Genomic DNA, 18,279 nt, shown 5'->3' with positions numbered 1-18,279 from the left:
ATATTGTATGAAGGTTTGTAATATAATTTGTAAGTAAATATAATAATATTGTTTTCGACTAAAAAGTCAATTTCGATAATTATTATATTTCAATATTAATTTCAAAAGTAAATAGAAATGTAAATTGGAAAAATAAAGGGTTCAGAAAAAATGCAATCAAATAATAGACATGAATGAATAAAAAATGAGAAGTGAATACATAACGATAACATGCTAAACTTGTAGCCAATTTCAACGGTAGGCGTTATGGGTGTTTAAGGAATTAAGTGATAGTGTTTCAACCCCTCAAAAATTGATAGTCAGAGATCTTATTTATAAACTTTTAATACTAACGGTCGAATTTTACAATTTCAACATGGCTACAATGATATTGCTAAATGATGCTTCGATCATAGAAAAGATCACATTTTGAGTGTTTGTAGTCCAAGTGCTTTAAGGAAGTTATTGGGACTGTCAATCCCAATAGAAATAATTCCCTTCGATAATGCACTCATCTTCTTGAATTTTAGACCACATTTTAATCGCTTTTAAATGAATTCTTCTACTCCTCTTGAAACAAGTTGGTCAAAATTATGTATAAGTTATATAACTTAGATGGCAAAATCATCAAATTGGGTCCCTTTTACAAATTAATTACCAGAATGAGTCTGTTTCATTATTATTTACCAGGGGGGTCTATTATTTTACTACAAAGCGCTTACCTGAGGGGCACGTTCCACCAGAAGGCGACAAGGGGGAAGTGGTGGCCTGCCAGACGCTACCAGTAGTCGTGGCCTGCCAGGCGTTACCAGTAGTGGTGGCCTGCCAGATGCATTTACTAGTGGTGGGCCCCAGACACTTCCCTCTTCCCTATAAAATCCCTTTTCCTCCGTTTCATTTTTCAAAAATATACCTACAATAAATAATTAATGTCGTCAACAAACAATAATATAAAAAATATATTAACATAACATAAATTATTAACCTAAAATAAATTAACAACAACAAATTACTCTAAATAAATTAAATTACTGTCACAACAATTTCCTACTTCGCACACTCATGACGCAAAACAATCGACATTTATTTTTAATGTCTATGTATAAATTTTGGCTATTAAAAAAATATACCAACAACATCAATAATTATGAGCTTAACTAATAATAATAATAATGTGTTGGACATAAAAACTACTACAATAAATAATTATTGTCATCAACAAACAAATATAACATAATTATAACCAAAAATTAAATTATTAAGTTACCAAAAATTACTAATTATCACACAAAAAATATAAACAAAATTACTATTTCATTTTATAGTTCGTGTCAATTTGTTTATGCACTTACAAAATATAATCATTATTATCATCAACAAAATAAATATTAATTAATGTTATAATGTATTGAAGATAAAAAAATATTTACTAGTTTTGAGCAAAATTTCTAACCGATATAAAGCGCTTCAACACTAATGCATATAACAGCAACAAGTCAGATTCAATTCAGCTCACTTCAACGATTTCGTAATGAAAATGAAACGGAGGAGAAGGGATTTTATAGGAAAGAGGGAAGTGCCTGGGCCTAACCACCAGTGGACGCGCCGGACAGGCTACCACTAGTGGTCGCGCCTGGCAAGCCACCACTACTGGTAGCGCCTGGCAGGCCACCACTAGTGATCATGCCTGCCAGGCCACCACTTCCCCCCCTGTCTCATCGTCCCCTGTCAACTTGTCAAGTCACGCCACGTGTCGCCTTCTGGTGGAACGCGCCCCTCAGGTAAGTGCTTTGTAGTAAAATAATAGACCCCCTTGGTAAATAATAATGAAACAGACTCATTCTGATAATTAATTTGTAAAAGGAACCCAATTTGGTAATTTTGCCTAACTTAGACACATTTTACATGACAAAAATATCAACAATATAACTACTTTTTGTGTGATTGTCGTTATGTTCTCCTGATTTGATCAATCAAATTGAAGTCTAGCCTTGTTAGAAAGAAGTAATATGCTGGAAGTTCACAATAATGAAATGGTGATACACCAATAAGAGCGGTACAAAATGACATTTCTATTTATTTATTTTGAAAATAGCAATTTTCATTGACAAACAACCTTAATTTTTCATTTGAGGAGCTAAAAATGATTAGAGTCATTAGACAACATGAGTGTTTTTAAAACATATTGACAATTTTGTTTTTAAGATGCTTGATTATGTCGATTATAGATAAAGAAGTTTGTTTAGAAATGTGAGGATGATTTTGATTAAAAAAAATAGTATTTACCAAAATTCAATTATACTTTTTTTCTTTTTTTGAAAGGGATTCAATTCAATTATACTTGTATTTGTATATAATGTCATGGTACAATTCAATTATACTTAATGCAATAACAATAATAGTTTTTACGACAAGAAACAAAAACTATTAATGTAATGTTTATAAATAACTATATATAAGTTACTAATATATTCAATTCAATTTATATTTGGATTTTGTTTAAGGTAATCTATATTTGATTAATATGCATTGATTATTCATTTCTATAAACAATTAGCATTTTCATTTTCATTTTCAATAGTAAAAGACTCATTTCCAAATGATTCACGGCTAAAAAAATTAACTTTTAACATCGCCATGTTAATATCGGTTATGACAAAAATTGATGTTAAAAAATACGCGGTGTCATTTTTATAAATAAGATGTCATCATTAACATTGGGTTTTTTAAAACCGATGTTAAGAGGGGGTATCAATATCGGTTTTTTTTAAAATTGTTGGATTTTTTTTATAAAAGAAGGGTTCTCGCACCCAAACCCTTTTTGTATCATTTCAGTTCTCGTGTTCTCCTCCTCTACCTTGCGACTCTCACTCTCGCTCTCTCACTGTGATTCAACTCCTCACGGTGTGATGTGCCCGTCGTGTCACCACCATGTTCTCATTTTGTGCTCTCGTTCTTGCTTTCACTCTCACCCTCTTGTTCTCGCTCTCACTCACAGCTCTACTCAGTCTGGTTCTCAGTCACCAAAGGTTAGTTTTATTTATGTGTTTGGTCATGAAAATGTTTGTTAACGAAACTTTGTGCTAGTGTGAGAATTCTGCCACAGTCTTAGGCCCCCAAATTTTTTTCGTGATAGGAATATCATTCTTGGTTTTCAAAAATGGGTTTATGCACTACTGTGTCTTTCAACTTTGTGGCATATACTCAACCAAACTCATATGTGTTGGTTTACTACTAGTAGGTAAACATGCATATTTATTCTTAATAGTAACTTTAATATTGTAAATTGAGTTTAGAAATAATGGATGAAGATCAACAGAACTAGAAGGAAATGGCTAAGACAATGATGAAGATTAACAAAAAAAACCTGAGGAAATGTTCAACACAGTTCATATTATGGATCAGGTTAGAAATTTCAAGACTATTCTCAAATAAACATGACATGATATAACATATTTGTTTATATTAGTTTACTTGTTAAATGGAACCTTATGGTGAAGTTAGTAGGTCATTTGTTGTAAGATGGAAGGATGAACTAGAGCATAGTTGGCATCCGTTAAATAGAAATGACAACATGCACTCTATTACATACAACTAAGATTTGGCGAGCCTAGCTCTATTGGCTGGATGCATAAAACTCAGAGATTTTTATGGACTCACTAGAAATCATCAAGTGACCATTACCCATTTTGGACAAAGTGCTCTCTTCCTCACTATCTTCAAAAACAACTCTGAACCAAAAAGCTTATCCTAAATGACACCCCTTGTACCACCAAGTTCCTAACTCAGTCACTTTTAAAGTCATGCTAAGTACAAAGTGACTGTAATAGTTTGGTGAGTAATTAAACACTTTTATCTGTCAAATTTTGAAATCATATGCATATCTAATATCAATTTAATGTTAATTTCAGGATGTGTTGAGTACCACGTACTCGTTTATGAAAGCTGCAAGATTCACCCATCTGAACTTGAAAAGGATTATGAAGCTTAGGATAGTTTATAATCATTGGAGGAAGACTACAAAAATAGGAAATGGATGGAGGACTTTTGCACAATCACAAAATTTGGAAGTTGGAACTCAAATTATTTGAGTTCCCAAATGCAACTTCTAACTTTGTTTTATTTTGGATTTTTTTGTAATTAAAGTACATTATAATATAGTATTATCAATCTGTAAATTTTTGTTTCTAAGTTTTGGTGACATATATTTTGTGGGAATTGGAACATCCTAAACACATTTGTGGGAAATTTTTATTTATAAGTACTCTTGATGCATGCTATATTTTGTTTAGAACTCTTAGTGACATATTAGTTTTTGTAAATTTTTGTTTATAAGTCTTGGTGATATATTTTGTTTATAAATTTAGTTTATTTTATGAGTTTTATACAACTTTGAATGAATGATAAGTTGTCATATGAATAATTATAGGTTGTAATTAAAAAAAATAGACATGATATTAAAAAATTCAAGAAACAACATCGATTTTTTCTGAAAATCAATGTTGGTGAGAAGAAAATAACATCGATTTTTTAAAATGAATCGATGTTAAAAGTCCTTAATAAAAAATGATGTTAACATTGATGTTAACATTGATACTTTAACGTCGATAGTTTTAACATCAGTTTTTAAATAATTGATGTTAACGTTAATACTTTAACGTTGATAATTTCAATATCGATTAATAACCGATGTAAAAAACCTATTTTCTAGTAGTGATCAGTTGAATTTGTCTCACTAATAAAATTATAAACTTCCTTTTCCATTGGGTTGTTAACCAAATTGAGTATATGATTTGGATAGGATTTTGATGACATGTATATGAAAGAAACTTTATGACATCTAGAAGGGGACCTTCATGTATGAAGAAGGCTTTTTGCCAGGTATATGGAGGGGGTTTCATTTGACATATATGACACGTATATGAAATAATCTATAACAAAATCTTTGAATATAAAAAAGAAAGTAGTTGAAGATACTTGTGGAAATATTTTTTTTTTTTGAGTTAATGAAAGAAGAAAAAAACATTAGGTTTTAATTGGCCATAGATGTGGAAAGGGATAAGAATTTAAAATGCACGAAAAAATTTGATAAAAAAGAATGACCATATCAAGAAAAAGAAACTCTTAAAATTATCAACTTATATTTCATCTCAATGCCAATAAATAAATTTTGAAATAATCTGTATGATTTAATATAATTTTTAAAAATAGCGACTCAGATTTAGATTAAAAAAATGCCTGTATCAATGTCTTTTGGTGAGTTTCTTTCAATTGATAATAATCTTTATGAACACTTAAATTTTAACCATGCAATTTTTTCTATTAATTTTGCTGCATAAAACATGTATTTTTTCTTTTTGTAGAATACCAACTCAAATTAAGATTTTAAAATTTTGGTTTAAACTTTTTTCCGTTCATAATTTAATTACCCTAATAATGGAATGAGAATTTAATTCAATTATTTTTTTTTCAGTTTTTTAATAATTTCTTATTAGTTTTTTTATAAAAAAAGATAATTTAGTTAGTTAAATAGTTAGACGCTCAAATGAAAAAAATAATTCCAAAAAAATATTATCGGCATTTCAGTAAAATAATATATAATTCAACATAATTAAGTATCATTCCAAAGTATAATTAATAATTGATATGTTTTGTATGAAATAATTTCCTTTGCACGATTTTGAAAATATTAAAAGATTAAAATTGTAAAAACTATTTGTTACAATTTTTTAATTATTAAAACCAATAAAATCATGTTTAATTATATTTTGTGGTTAAAACATTTTTGAATTTGTAAATTCAGACTTTCAATCACTATCGTTATAGTGATAGTGACTACTAAATACAATCTTGATGGTAGAATATCTATAAAGTGTCTATAAATAAAAATTGTTAGTCCTAAGCTCCATCCTTAAAAAAAATCTAATATTCCGTTTAGTATGAGAGAGTGAAAGCTTAGAAGAATAAAAAACAGCAACTCTTCACAATTGTAATGACAGGAGGTAATTTTGATTTAGTTTATTCCGCTTTTGTTTCTATTATGCATTTTTGCTTAGTTCTAAAAATACAACCAACATCAAGTTTTTCTAAAATTTAAAAAATAGAATGAACTCTCTCCCTCTCTCTTTATATATTATACATGTCATATGTGGAATATTAAAATAACTGTATAATTATATTACTATTTAATTGTAATATATATATAAAAGAAATACTACATAACTGAGTGATATTTTTTTTATAAAATTGCTTTATTGTACTATTAATTCAAACAATGATTAATCCATACATAATAATAATAATATATAAATACAATTATAAATTATTGATATAACTAATCTTCATTACATAAACTTTATAAATATCATGTTTTAACTTCATATTGTGACTTTTAGTCTTTGCATCATCTTTCTTTTTAATATATAAAGATAAAGATATGTTTTTACAGGTTTGATGTTCAAATAAAAGAGATTAAAGCTCTCATAATTCCTTCATTCCTCCATTTCACACTTTCAAGATCACATGATTTTAACTGTAACAAGATTTTGGATACAGGTAAATGATTATTGGTAAATTAGAATTTAATGAGTCTCCTTATTTGTGTTGTCTTCTCTCCTTTTTCATATTTATTTTTCGTTTGATTGTGTTTGTAAAATTGTTGCATTACTTACAATACAATTGAATTTCTTTTTTGTTTTAATTATAATTGTCGGATTTGATTTGTATTCTATATACATTGATTTTTAGTTTTTATTATTAATTTCATCTAGAGTTTTTATCATATTAATTGAGATCACTTTCTTAAGCAAATAGTTACTCTCTTTTCTATTTATATTTTTTAATAATTTGCTTTTTCTTTACTGTATTTTTTTTCATTAAATGTGAATTTGTTTGGTTTGCTTCAACCAGGAAAATATATTTTCAAAACTATTAATATTTAATTTTTTTTGGTAAAAGTATATATTTAGATAATTCTTAGATTTTATAACTAATAATTATTTACCAAAATTAATAAAATATATTACCAAAGAATGTTTTAAAATATCAATTATTTAGAATTTGATTATTTTGTTCAAATCATAAGAATATTATATGTCAAAATATGGTCATTCTTATTTTATTAACGAATTTATTTTTATTTAATAAAGAATTAAATTGCTCATATTAGTTATATTTAATATAAAATTTTGATAATCATAATTTAGTTAATAATATATATTTTTAAATTAGGTTTATTCAAAGTAGTTGATTAAAGATAATATGATTTAGTTCACTTAATTATATTCAAATTCACTAATTTTTAACCTTCATCATGCTCATATATATTTAACTATTAACCAAATATCAAATAAGGCAGAAAAAAGTTAAACAATGTTTTTTCTCGTCATCATCTTCTTCTTATTCTTCTTCTCCTTCTTCAAAAATCTCCTTGGCCTTGTTTTTCATCATCATGCTCCTTCTCTTCCTCCTCCTCCTCCTCCCCCTTCTTCTTCTTCTTCTTCTTCTTCTTCTTCTTCTTCTTCTTCTATCCAAAGTCAGACACTCCATTCCACTATTGTAAGTGTTGACAAGACCTTGGATGTATCTAGTGACAATGTTTGCAATTAAAAAAGAGAATTATCCCGAGCATGTTATGCTAGTATAATTCTAGTTGAAGAAATGTAATTTTAAATATATGATATGTATGTTTTCATGACATTGTTACATCCAGTAAATAAAAGCACAAACTAAGACTCATTTATAGGAATTCCCTTGTTATCTGATAGGAAGCCCATAATTAAGAGAGTATATGTAAAGGCTAATAGAGAGGGAAATACATTTGTGACAGAATAGTTTATAAATGGAGAGAAAATAGAAGGTAGTTAGCAATTAAGATTTTACTTAGAAGTTGTTGAGAAAGGAAAGGCCTCTTGAATACCTACCTTACATTGCCTTTATTCTTTTTTAAATCTTTTCATTGTATCAGTTGAAAACCTATCACCATCCAATAAGTTGATCGTGCATATCACACTATTATAAATTTGGTAATGTGATTATGATACTTATCACTACACATTATATAACTAATTTCAAATCACCCTTTTCCTAGAAAAAAGAACAAAAAACAGAGTATGATAAGGAAATAAAAGTGTCTCACTCCATTGTTATCCCCCATAAAAGTCTGTGAAAAATGTCATGGACTTTTCTTGTTCACATGGTCAAGTACATACACTTTGCTCACTTGGAACATCAATGGAGTTGGGAATTGAAAAACCATATAATAACTGTAAAGGCAAAATACACAAGAAGAGGGATGGGGTTAAATTGTATATAATGAAAATTTTCCCAAAAACCTTTTTCAATGAAAATATTGCCAGATATATTTATGTAAGATGAAGCTGAGGTTTAAACTTGAAACCTAACAAATCATGGTTTCGAAAACAAAAAATACCAAGTTCACAAATGATTTCAAAAGCAGTTTTCAAATACATTTAGATAAGACGGATAAATAAAGAGATAAATGAAAGCAAAAAATTTATACTGGTTTGTCTCTACCATTGAAACTATGCTCAATTCTTGACTAATTCGTCAAGTTCCACTATCTTTAAACAAGATACAAGTATTGTTCATTGTCACTTCTAGTTCTTAAAACCAAGCTTATAGAAAGCTTGAAAAACAATAAAGTATTGTTTCCTACCAAGCCAATTTTGGCTCTAGAACAAATCAATAGACTTGTTTTAAGGTTACATGTTCAAAGATTAGAAATCGTCTTATAGATGTGTATACATAGTTTCAACTATAAGTCTATTTTCTTAAGATTTGTGAGTGTTTTGAGAGCTTGTTCTTATAGCTTAAGAATTAATAAAGAACTTAAGAAAGAATAAAGAATGAAAGAATATCACTACTACAAAAAGATGTTTCTACATCGATTTTACGGCACATTCAAAGACGGTTCAACCGTCTTTGTAGCTAACGTCGTAGAAAGTTTTAACTTTTTACGGTGGCTCTTAAAAAATTACCTTAGAAAAGCTGCACATTCTAAGACAATTATCAGGAAAATAGTCGTCTTAGAATGACAACATTCTAAGATGGTTTTTCAAATAACCTTCTTAGAATATAATTTATTTTAAAAATAAAATAAATTTAGGATTCTAAGACGGTTTTTTGAAAAATCGTCTTAGAATGCCTACAATCTAAGATGGTTTTTTAGAGAACCGTATTGGAATGTTTTTTTAAACAAAAAATAAATAATTGTAGGATTCTAAGACGGTTTTCTAAAAAACCGTTTTAGAATGCTTTTCAAAAAAAAATTAAAAGATCCAGACAACATATTCAATTTCTCTTATAAATTATTTTATAAAACAATTTATTTTATAAACAATAATTAATTCATTATAAAAAAATTATAATTAAGATATAGATATAAAACAACACAAACTAATAGAATTGAATTCTAATAACAGAGAACTAAAGTGCACATGATGATTAAAACTTGCAAATGCTTACTTCCAAAAGAGTGCAGTCACAATCAACAAAAAGTTTATACAAATTCTTCACTTAGGATCTTATCTTGCATAAGAAGAGGGGCAAGATTAAGTAATAGCTTTCATTGACCAAAGATGTTGTGACATCCTGGAATTTCTACCTGGAATTTTTGTAAATATTACATTTAAATAATTAATAAAATATATTATTCAGTGTATAATTATATATATATATATATATATATATATATATATATATATATATATATATATATATATATATATATATATTCTTGGTAGAAATATGTACATCAGGGGAAAATACGCGGGTTAGACTAATTAACGAAGAGTAACCCGTAATTGGATGGTTATGGATTAATCGCAATTAATTAGTCTAAAAATTATCGTTTTGCGTGCAATTAATAATTAAGCAAAACCAATCTCTGAACCACGCTCAGGGCCTCATTCTGAGTGTTTTGATATATATATATATTGCCTATCTTTGAAAACAGGCCCCGACGGGTGCAGAGAAACGCGAAGAATTGGAACCGGGGAGACTGCATGCAAATCGAGGCAAGATTTCAGCATCCGAAAAGGTCCAGATATTTCTTTTATGGCTGAGCATGTGGTCAAAGTCAAATTAAAGGTGGACCCCTTTTTGCTCCAATCACAAAATTGCATGTGGAAATGCAATTAAAAAGGAAAAGAAAAACAAAAAAAAAATGTTAAAAGCAAGACCTTCTCTCTCTTTCCTCCATAAATTTCCAGCCTCTTCTCCTTCTTCCCCTATGTTTTCTTCTTGCTCCTCCATCACCATTGTTAGCCTTCTTCAAGCTGCAAATTCTTCTTCAATTCCACACAAAATTTCAAGCTAAAGCTATTTTTGGAGCCTAGGAACCTACCTCTACATCAAGGGACCTTCAATTCCAGGTAAGGGTGGACTTCTCCTCACTTGAAATCTGAGGGTGTTGGGTTCTTGGGAGCTATAATGGGTAGTTCTACTAGGTTATCGCATTTAGGTAGTTGTTTGTGAAGGAAATTGTTGTAAATCATGCTAAATCTTGATATGTTTAATTTAAGCAAAACTGCCCATGTTGATTGATGGTTAAATAATGATGTTTTGATATATATGTATGCTTAAAATGCAGTTAGTAAAATGGTAGAGAAGATTGGTAGAGTTAGCTTAGAGTTAAATGTGAGGAAGGTAGTGTTGTAGGTGGAAAAGTGTGAGATTTTGAGGTTTAGAAGGCCAAATTTGGTGTTAGTGGAAATTTGAGTTTGAAGTGAGTTGATTCTAGTTTAGAATGTCAATTAGGACTTGTAGGGAAGCTTAGTGAGAGCAAATGAGAAAAATTAGTAGCAAATGTGAAAAGAGAGCCATTTATAGTGTAAATTGAGTGTTGAGAGGTCCAATTTTAAATAGGTGGAGATTTTACTCCAAAATCAGTTTGAGCAAGTCTAATTCAATGTTATAGACTTGATGAAAATGAGAGTTTACCCCAACATCACCCAATTCTAATTTTCACCTTTCAAACCTTGAAAACTCACTAAATTTTGTTGGTCTTGGATACCTATATTTTGATTTACCTTTGTTTGAGGTTTGTAATTATTTTGAGCATTATTTATACATGGTTTAGGACTTGTAGGATCAAATTTGAGTGGAATTGGATGTATATAAGTTAGATTTTAACAATTTGCAAAATTATGCAGAAAAGCTGTCAAATTATGCAGAAAATTCGATTGTGCAGTACCAGTTTTCACTGTCGCGGTAAAAACATTTATTTCTCGTGTTATAGACATTATTTCGCAGATTCCAACGGTCAAAACTTATATTTCTGTATTAGGAACCTTCAGTTAAAATTTCAAGGTGATCCAACGGTTAACAAATCGGGGATGAGGACTTTACTGAAGTATGTTTGTAGGAAAAACCCATTGAAATTTGAGTGAATCTTGTGTAAAAATTTCTGATTCCAATCTGGATTTTTTTTTCATGGTAGTTTCATTTCAAATTGAATTGTATTGGTTCCCAAGGACACTATTAATTCTTGTGGATGTGTGTATTGAATTGATTGACGGTGAGGATGAGAGTAATCCGAGAGAGAAACCGGAAGAGACTACAACTATAAGAGCTGATGCATTGCGGTGGTTGACAATGTTAAGGCTTGGAGGGATTGATGGGAACCCGGTGCTGAGAGGAACGAGGAGAAGAACCACGTACGCGTACATGAACTCAAAATAAAGGTGGGCAACTGGGGATGGTGTGCTTATGGAAATGAAATATTTGCTTTGCGCCATCGCCCGACCGCCACCTAGTACCACATAATGATGGGTGCCCCATAATCCAATAAACCCTGTGTGAGAAAGTGTGGAAGAGTCATTCTTCCAACTTTTATTAGTTGACCACAGAGTGGTATCTGAGGATATGTTACGGGGGTCAGGAGACCTTGGGGACGTCAGGTGGGGTGTTATTGCCCAAAACCAAGCTTGACCAATCCCGACCCAACACGGGCATAGTCAGCCAGTGAGAACCTGTGATGTACCTCAGCAGGCGAGCTCCTGGCATTCAACCAATAAAAGAGCAAAAGTCCATGAGGCAGGGAGGCTTGCGTGGCAGCTGGCCAGCTAACTATCTTGAAAATAATTATCTGAAAAATTCCCTCTGGTAATCGATTATAAGACTTGTGTAATCGATTACAGGTTTTAAAATTTGAATCAAAACGTTCAGTAACTGCTGGTAATCGATTACCATTTATGTGTAATCAATAACACAGTGTAAAATTTAAATTCCAATTTGTAATGGCGGTTGTAAATCGTTTTTGGCCACTGGTAATCGATTACATACTTTGGTAATCGATTACCAGAGAGTAAATATCTTGAAAAAGACATTTTGACTGTACACAGCAGTCATAGGTCGCATTGTATTGTTTGCCTGTGTAGTTAGATTACTTGTGAAAGAGTCTACCCCCTTTCTTTTATCTCTTGTAGATCGCGATGGCAGCGCAGCTGATCCGTGATTGCGTCGTGATGGAGTGCCTAGAGGGTGTTTGGGAGACCCTCGAGGGCAACGAGAGGTGCCAATTTCGCGGCACAGTTCGACTCACTACAACATTGCTTGTACATCCGGAGCAACCCGCACGCACACTTCAGCAGCCTGTGGAGTGGATACTACCTACGCCTACCCCATATCGACTAGTTGAGCCCGTTCAATTGATAGAGGTGTCATCCTCCGAAGAGGATCCTGAAGGGGACCCAGAGGAGTCATCTCCTGAACCTGCTATGGATGCCGCTGACTTACCAGAGGATGATGAGGACCCACTTCCTGATGTTGATTCTCCAGATACGGTTCTGGAGCGGAGATTCTTTGAACCGAATGACGACCGTAACGGATGTCAGCTCAATCTGAAGGAAATTATGCGGAAGCTTTACAGAATTATTATGATATTATGCCAACACCTGAGGCTTACTCTACAGAGGAGAGTGGTCCGGGAGGGATGGCAAATAACGACGACTCTTCATCACAACGGACGGTTCCTTAGATTAAGCGTATATACTTTTGTGGGTGGGTATATCTAGTTCAGACTGCTAGGTTTACTCTTTTGATTTTTGGGTGGGTAGACCTCTTGTATAGAAATTTTGATGATTTTATATATTGTGGCTGAAGCCACCACAGTTATTACCTTTGCTCTGGATGTCACTGTACTATTTTTCAAACTCCCATGTTTTGGACAGTTTTCGATGAATCTGAATAGAGTTGTGAACTAGTCACTCAGGACTCTATAGTGATAATTTTCCTTCTGAAATTAATTATCGTGAAATAAATAACAATGCGAAATATTTTCCCATGGTTTCTGCTATTTAATTTATTACTTTTAAACCAGTCATTAATTTAGGGACGCCACAATTGGAATTCAGAAACACATGTTCTCCTTCTTGAAAATCTAATGGCTTTCTCCTTCTGTCATAATAGCTCTTCTGTCTATCCGGGGATGCTTTTATCTTCTCTCGAATCAATTTCACTTGTTCGGTTATTTGTTTTAGCATTTCAGGCCCAATATGTACTGCTTCCCCATCATCGCACCAACAAAGAGGAGTTTTGCACTTCCGCCCATATAAAGCTTCAAAAGGAGCCATACCAATGCTGGCTTGGTAGCTGTTGTTGTAAGTGAATTCAATCAATGGCAAACATTTCATCCAATTGCCTTGTTGCTCTATAATACACGCCTGGAGTAGATCTTCTAGAGTCTGAATGGTTCGCTTTGTCTGACCATCTGTCTGGGGATGATAAGCTGAACTGAGCTTCAGCTTTGTCCCCAATGCTTCATGTAGACTCGTCCAGAATCGCGAGCTAAACCTCAGGTCCCTGTCTGATACGATACTGGAAGGAATTCCATGTAACCTTACTACTTCTTTGATGTATAACTACTAACTTCTCCATTTTATATTTCATATTTACCGGAATAAAATGGGCAGATTTAGTGAGTCGATCTACTATGACCCACACAGCATCGTGTCCACGACTCGTCTTGGGTAAATTGGATACAAAATCCATAGATATGTTCTCCCATTTCCACTCCGAAATTTCTAGCGGCTTTAATTCTCCTGATGGCCGTTGGTGCTCAGCTTTGGCCTTTTGACATGTCAAACATTTTGCTACATATTCAGATACATCTTTCTTCATGCCATGCCACCAAAAACTTCTCTTCAAATCTTGGTATATCTTAGTCATCCCTGGATGGAAACTAAGACGACTTTTATGAGCTTCTTCCAAGATCTTAACTTTCAAATCATCTAATGGCGGTACACATATCCTCCCCTTGTATCTAATTAACCCAGTTGTATCCTTTTTAAATTCTACATCTTTATCTCCCATTGCATCTAACACTTTCTCTTGCAAAAATTGGCCATCCTTTTGAGCCTCGCAAATGTGATTTACGAATTCATTGGTGATTTGCAACGTTCCCACAAATAAGCTCTTGGGTCGCATCTCGATTGCTAGATTTAGATCTCGGAATTCCTCTATCAATCTCTGTTCTAGAATCATCATGGTCGCAACATATAAGGACTTCCGGCTCAGCGCGTCAGCTACTACATTAGCCTTTCCCGGATGGTAGGAAAGACCAAAGTCGTAATCCTTGAGGAACTCCATCCATCTTCATTGCCTCATATTGAGCTCCTTCTGATCGAACAAGTATTTGAGGCTCTTGTGATCGCTGAAGACTTCAAAACGAGTGCCATATAAATAGTGTCTCCAAATCTTTAAGGCAAAGACCACAGCTGCTAGTTCCAGGTCATGGGTCAAATAATTAACTTCATGAGGACGCAATTGGCGTGAAGCATAAGCCACTAACCTTCCCTCCTGCATCAATACGCACCCTAAGCCTTGCCCGCTCGCATCGCAATACACTTCAAATGGTCTCTTAGGGTCTGGCAAAATCAACACTGGAGCTGTTGTCAATTGCCTCTTCAACTCTTGGAAGCTTTGCTCACATTTCTCATTCCAGACAAACTTCTCATTTTTATGGGTTAGTTTAGTTAAGGGTAGTGCTAATTTAGAAAATCCCTCAATGAATTTCCTATAATAGTCGGCCAACCCCAAGAAACTTCGAACTTCTATTGGAGTTGTCAATTGTTGCCACTCCATAACCGATTCCACTTTAACCGGGTCCACCGCAACCCCATCTTTAGAAATCACGTGCCCTAGGAACTGCACCTTCCCTAACCAAAATTCGCATTTCGACAGTTTGGCGAACAATTTCCTATCCCTCAGGATCTGCAACACAATCCTCAAGTGCTTTTCATGCTCCTCCTTATTCCTCGAATACACTAGGATATCATCAATGAACACAACCATGAACTTATCTAAGTAATCATGGAATATACGATTCATATAGTCCATGAAGATTTCCAGAGCATTAGTCACTCCAAATGGCATGACTAAATACTCATAATGTCCAATTGATCAATCAACTCATCTATCCTCGGTAGGGGATATTTGTTCTTGATAGTGACTTTGTTCAGCTGCCGATAGTCTACACACATCCTCATGCTTATTTAAGAGATCATGCACTTGTGCCTTCACCTCTGCTAGTTCTACTGAAGGCATCCTATAGGGCGCGATCAATACTGGATTCGCCCCGGGCACCAAGTCAATAATGAATTCTACCTCTCTCTCAGGTGGTAATTCACAAATGTCATCAGGAAAGACCTCTGGAAATTCTGACACCACCGGTATACTGCTAACTTCAGAGACTTCCTCCACATTCATGGAGAACAACACCATGTAGGTTCGAACGTCCTCCACTTCATCGTTGGCAGCATTCTCCTTCAATGGTTCATTTGGAATTACATTTCCACCAAATACTAGCATCTTCTCTTTGCAGTTTAGAAAGATATGGTTAGTAGATAACCAGACCATTCCCAATATCACATCAAGATGAGCTAGAGTTAGGCAAATCAAATTCGCCATAAAAGATCGACCCTCAACAATTATAGGACACTTCAAACACATCCGAGAGGTGATTACAGGCTCGTTAGTCGAAGTAGACACCACGATATCGTATGGTAACTTCGTTGTACATAACCCCAACCTCTCCACACATGCATGAGATATGAATGAATGTGTGGCACCCGAATCATAGAGTACATATAGCAGTTTATCAACAATTAAACACTTACCCTGTATCAGATCGTCGGAGGCAGTAGCTTCTGATCCACTCATAGCAAATACCCGGGAGGGTACCTTATGTCTTCCACCACTAGTGTTATTGTTGTTGCTAACATTACTGCTCCTCGTGGGATTAGTAGATCCATGGTTGACTGTGTTAGAATTGGCAGTTACCGTCAGTCTCCCAACCATTCTACACTCCCGAGCACAATGACCTACCTTGCCACAAAGGTAGCAACGATCTTCCTATGTCTGTTGGAGTTGTGGGCAATTTCTCCTGAGATGCGGTCCTCCGCACTGATAGCACTGTACCCCAGTCCCCCTTGACTAGCTCATGTTGGACGTAGTTATAGGTTGTTTCCCCTTGTTGCTGGAATATGACTTCATCCTCTTGTTACTGTTTCCTCTAAAAGGGTGACTTCTTTGTGGTCCTCCAAAGCCTCTGACTTACCAGTTGGTTGAAATCTGTAATCTGCATGTAGCCAACTGCCTGTTGAATCTATGGTCGAAGCCCATTCTCAAACTGAGCACATAAGTCCTCTTCGTTCCGAGTATCTTGGTATTGAGGCCAGTACTGTAGAAGTTCATTAAATTTGGCCGTGTACTCTCCAATGGACATGTTTCCCTGCTTCAAATCCAGGAATTCCCTCACCTTTCGCTTCTTGAGATCTCGTGGGAAATAGTTGTCTAGGAATTTGTCCTTGAAGGCATTCCAAGGAATAACACATCTAGGTGCTGCAAATGTGGGTTTCACGAACTTCCACCAGTTCTCAGCTTCTCCCTGGAGCATGAACGTCGCATAAGGGACCTTATGCTCCTCGAGGCAACCCATCGCCTCGAAAATCTTCTCAGTCTCAGCTAACCATAACCTAGCACCCTCTGGATCATAATTCCCGTTGAACTTCGGCGGGTGGTTCTTACGGAAATCCATGAGTCCCCGATATTCTGCCGGCTCCACATCATGTTCCTACACTAGAATTTCCAGCACAGCTGTGATGCGGTCGAGGACATCACGGTTCTGATCCCTACCACGTCCTGCCATACCTAACCTGTAGGGAAGTTATTAGTATCAAATAAATCCTACTGAGAGAGTGTACCATATAGGCTATGACAGTTATAAAAATTATCTCTATATATATATATATGCACAACAGTTCTACCAAATCAATTTCACTTTCCCGCTTAAGACAAGAAGGTAAAATTACACACAATTTGTGACTTAACGTCACTCCCTGAAACCTACTTCTAAGTTTTAGAGATACACAGCATTCACACAGTAAGACCATGGACAGGTTCACTAGAATCCAACTTTTGCTCTGATACCACCAATTGTGGCGTCCCTAAATTAATGACTGGTTTAATAGTAATAAATTAAATAGCAGAAACCATGGGAAAATTTTTTGCACTGTTATTTATTTCATGATAATTAATTTCAAAAGGAAAATTATCACTATAGAGTCCTGAGTGGCCAGTTCGCAACTCTATTCGGATTTATTTCTTTCTGATCACTTATAACCTCCAAACTATTTTTCTTTTTCTAAAAATAGCAGCCATCATTTTAGGTCGTCACGTGAGAAATAATAAGGTGCGTTCGGTAAACTCTTTTCAAATAAAGTTCATTAACATTTCTTTTTCAAATAACAAGATAAAACATAATTGTTTTCATCATCGAAAACTGTCCAAAACATGGGAGTTTGCAAAATAGTACAGTGACATCCAGAGCAAAGGTAATAACTGTGGTGGCTTCAGCTACAATATATAAAATCATCAAAATTTCTATACAAGAGGTCTACCCACCCAAAAATCTAAAGAGTAAACCTAGCAGTCTGAACTAGATACACCCACCCACAAAAGTATATACGCTTAATCTAAGGAGTCGTCTGTTGTGATGAAGAGTCGTCTTTATTCACCATTCCTACCGGACCACTCTCCTCTGTAGAGTCTGCCTCAGGTTTTGGCATAATATCCTCTGGAAAATCGACATCAGGAAGTGGGTCCTCATCATCCTCTGGTAAGTCAGCGACATCCATAGCAGGTTCAGGAGATGACTCCTCTGGGTCCCCTTCAGGATCCTCTTCGGAGGATGACACCTCTATCAATTGAACGGGCTCAACTAGTCGATATAGGGTAGGCATAGGTAGTATCCACTCCACAGGCTGCTGAAGTATGCGT

General features: G+C 33.9%; 2 protein-coding genes across 2 annotated transcripts; both read right to left on the bottom strand.

Annotated features, from left to right (window-relative positions):
• Positions 1–15,560: 15,560 nt before the first annotated feature.
• Positions 15,561–16,299, bottom strand: LOC114374776. Its single transcript, XM_028332458.1, has 2 exons — positions 15,649–16,299; positions 15,561–15,566 (listed from the first exon to the last, which is right to left on the bottom strand). Exons 1-2 carry the CDS (start codon positions 16,297–16,299, stop codon positions 15,561–15,563), a joined length of 657 nt encoding a protein of 218 aa, XP_028188259.1.
• A 307-nt stretch (positions 16,300–16,606) lies between these two features.
• Positions 16,607–17,038, bottom strand: LOC114374769. The gene has a single exon (XM_028332444.1). The coding sequence runs from the start codon at positions 17,036–17,038 to the stop codon at positions 16,607–16,609; it is 432 nt and encodes a 143-aa protein (XP_028188245.1).
• Between the last annotated feature and the right edge of the window lie 1,241 nt (positions 17,039–18,279).

The sequence above is a fragment of the Glycine soja genome, chromosome 2 (genome assembly GCF_004193775.1).
Source record: "Glycine soja cultivar W05 chromosome 2, ASM419377v2, whole genome shotgun sequence".
In the NCBI taxonomy this organism is placed as follows: domain Eukaryota; kingdom Viridiplantae; phylum Streptophyta; class Magnoliopsida; order Fabales; family Fabaceae; genus Glycine; species Glycine soja.
The sequence above is the reverse complement of the archived record's forward strand: the minus strand, read 5'-3'. Positions and strand labels throughout refer to the sequence as shown.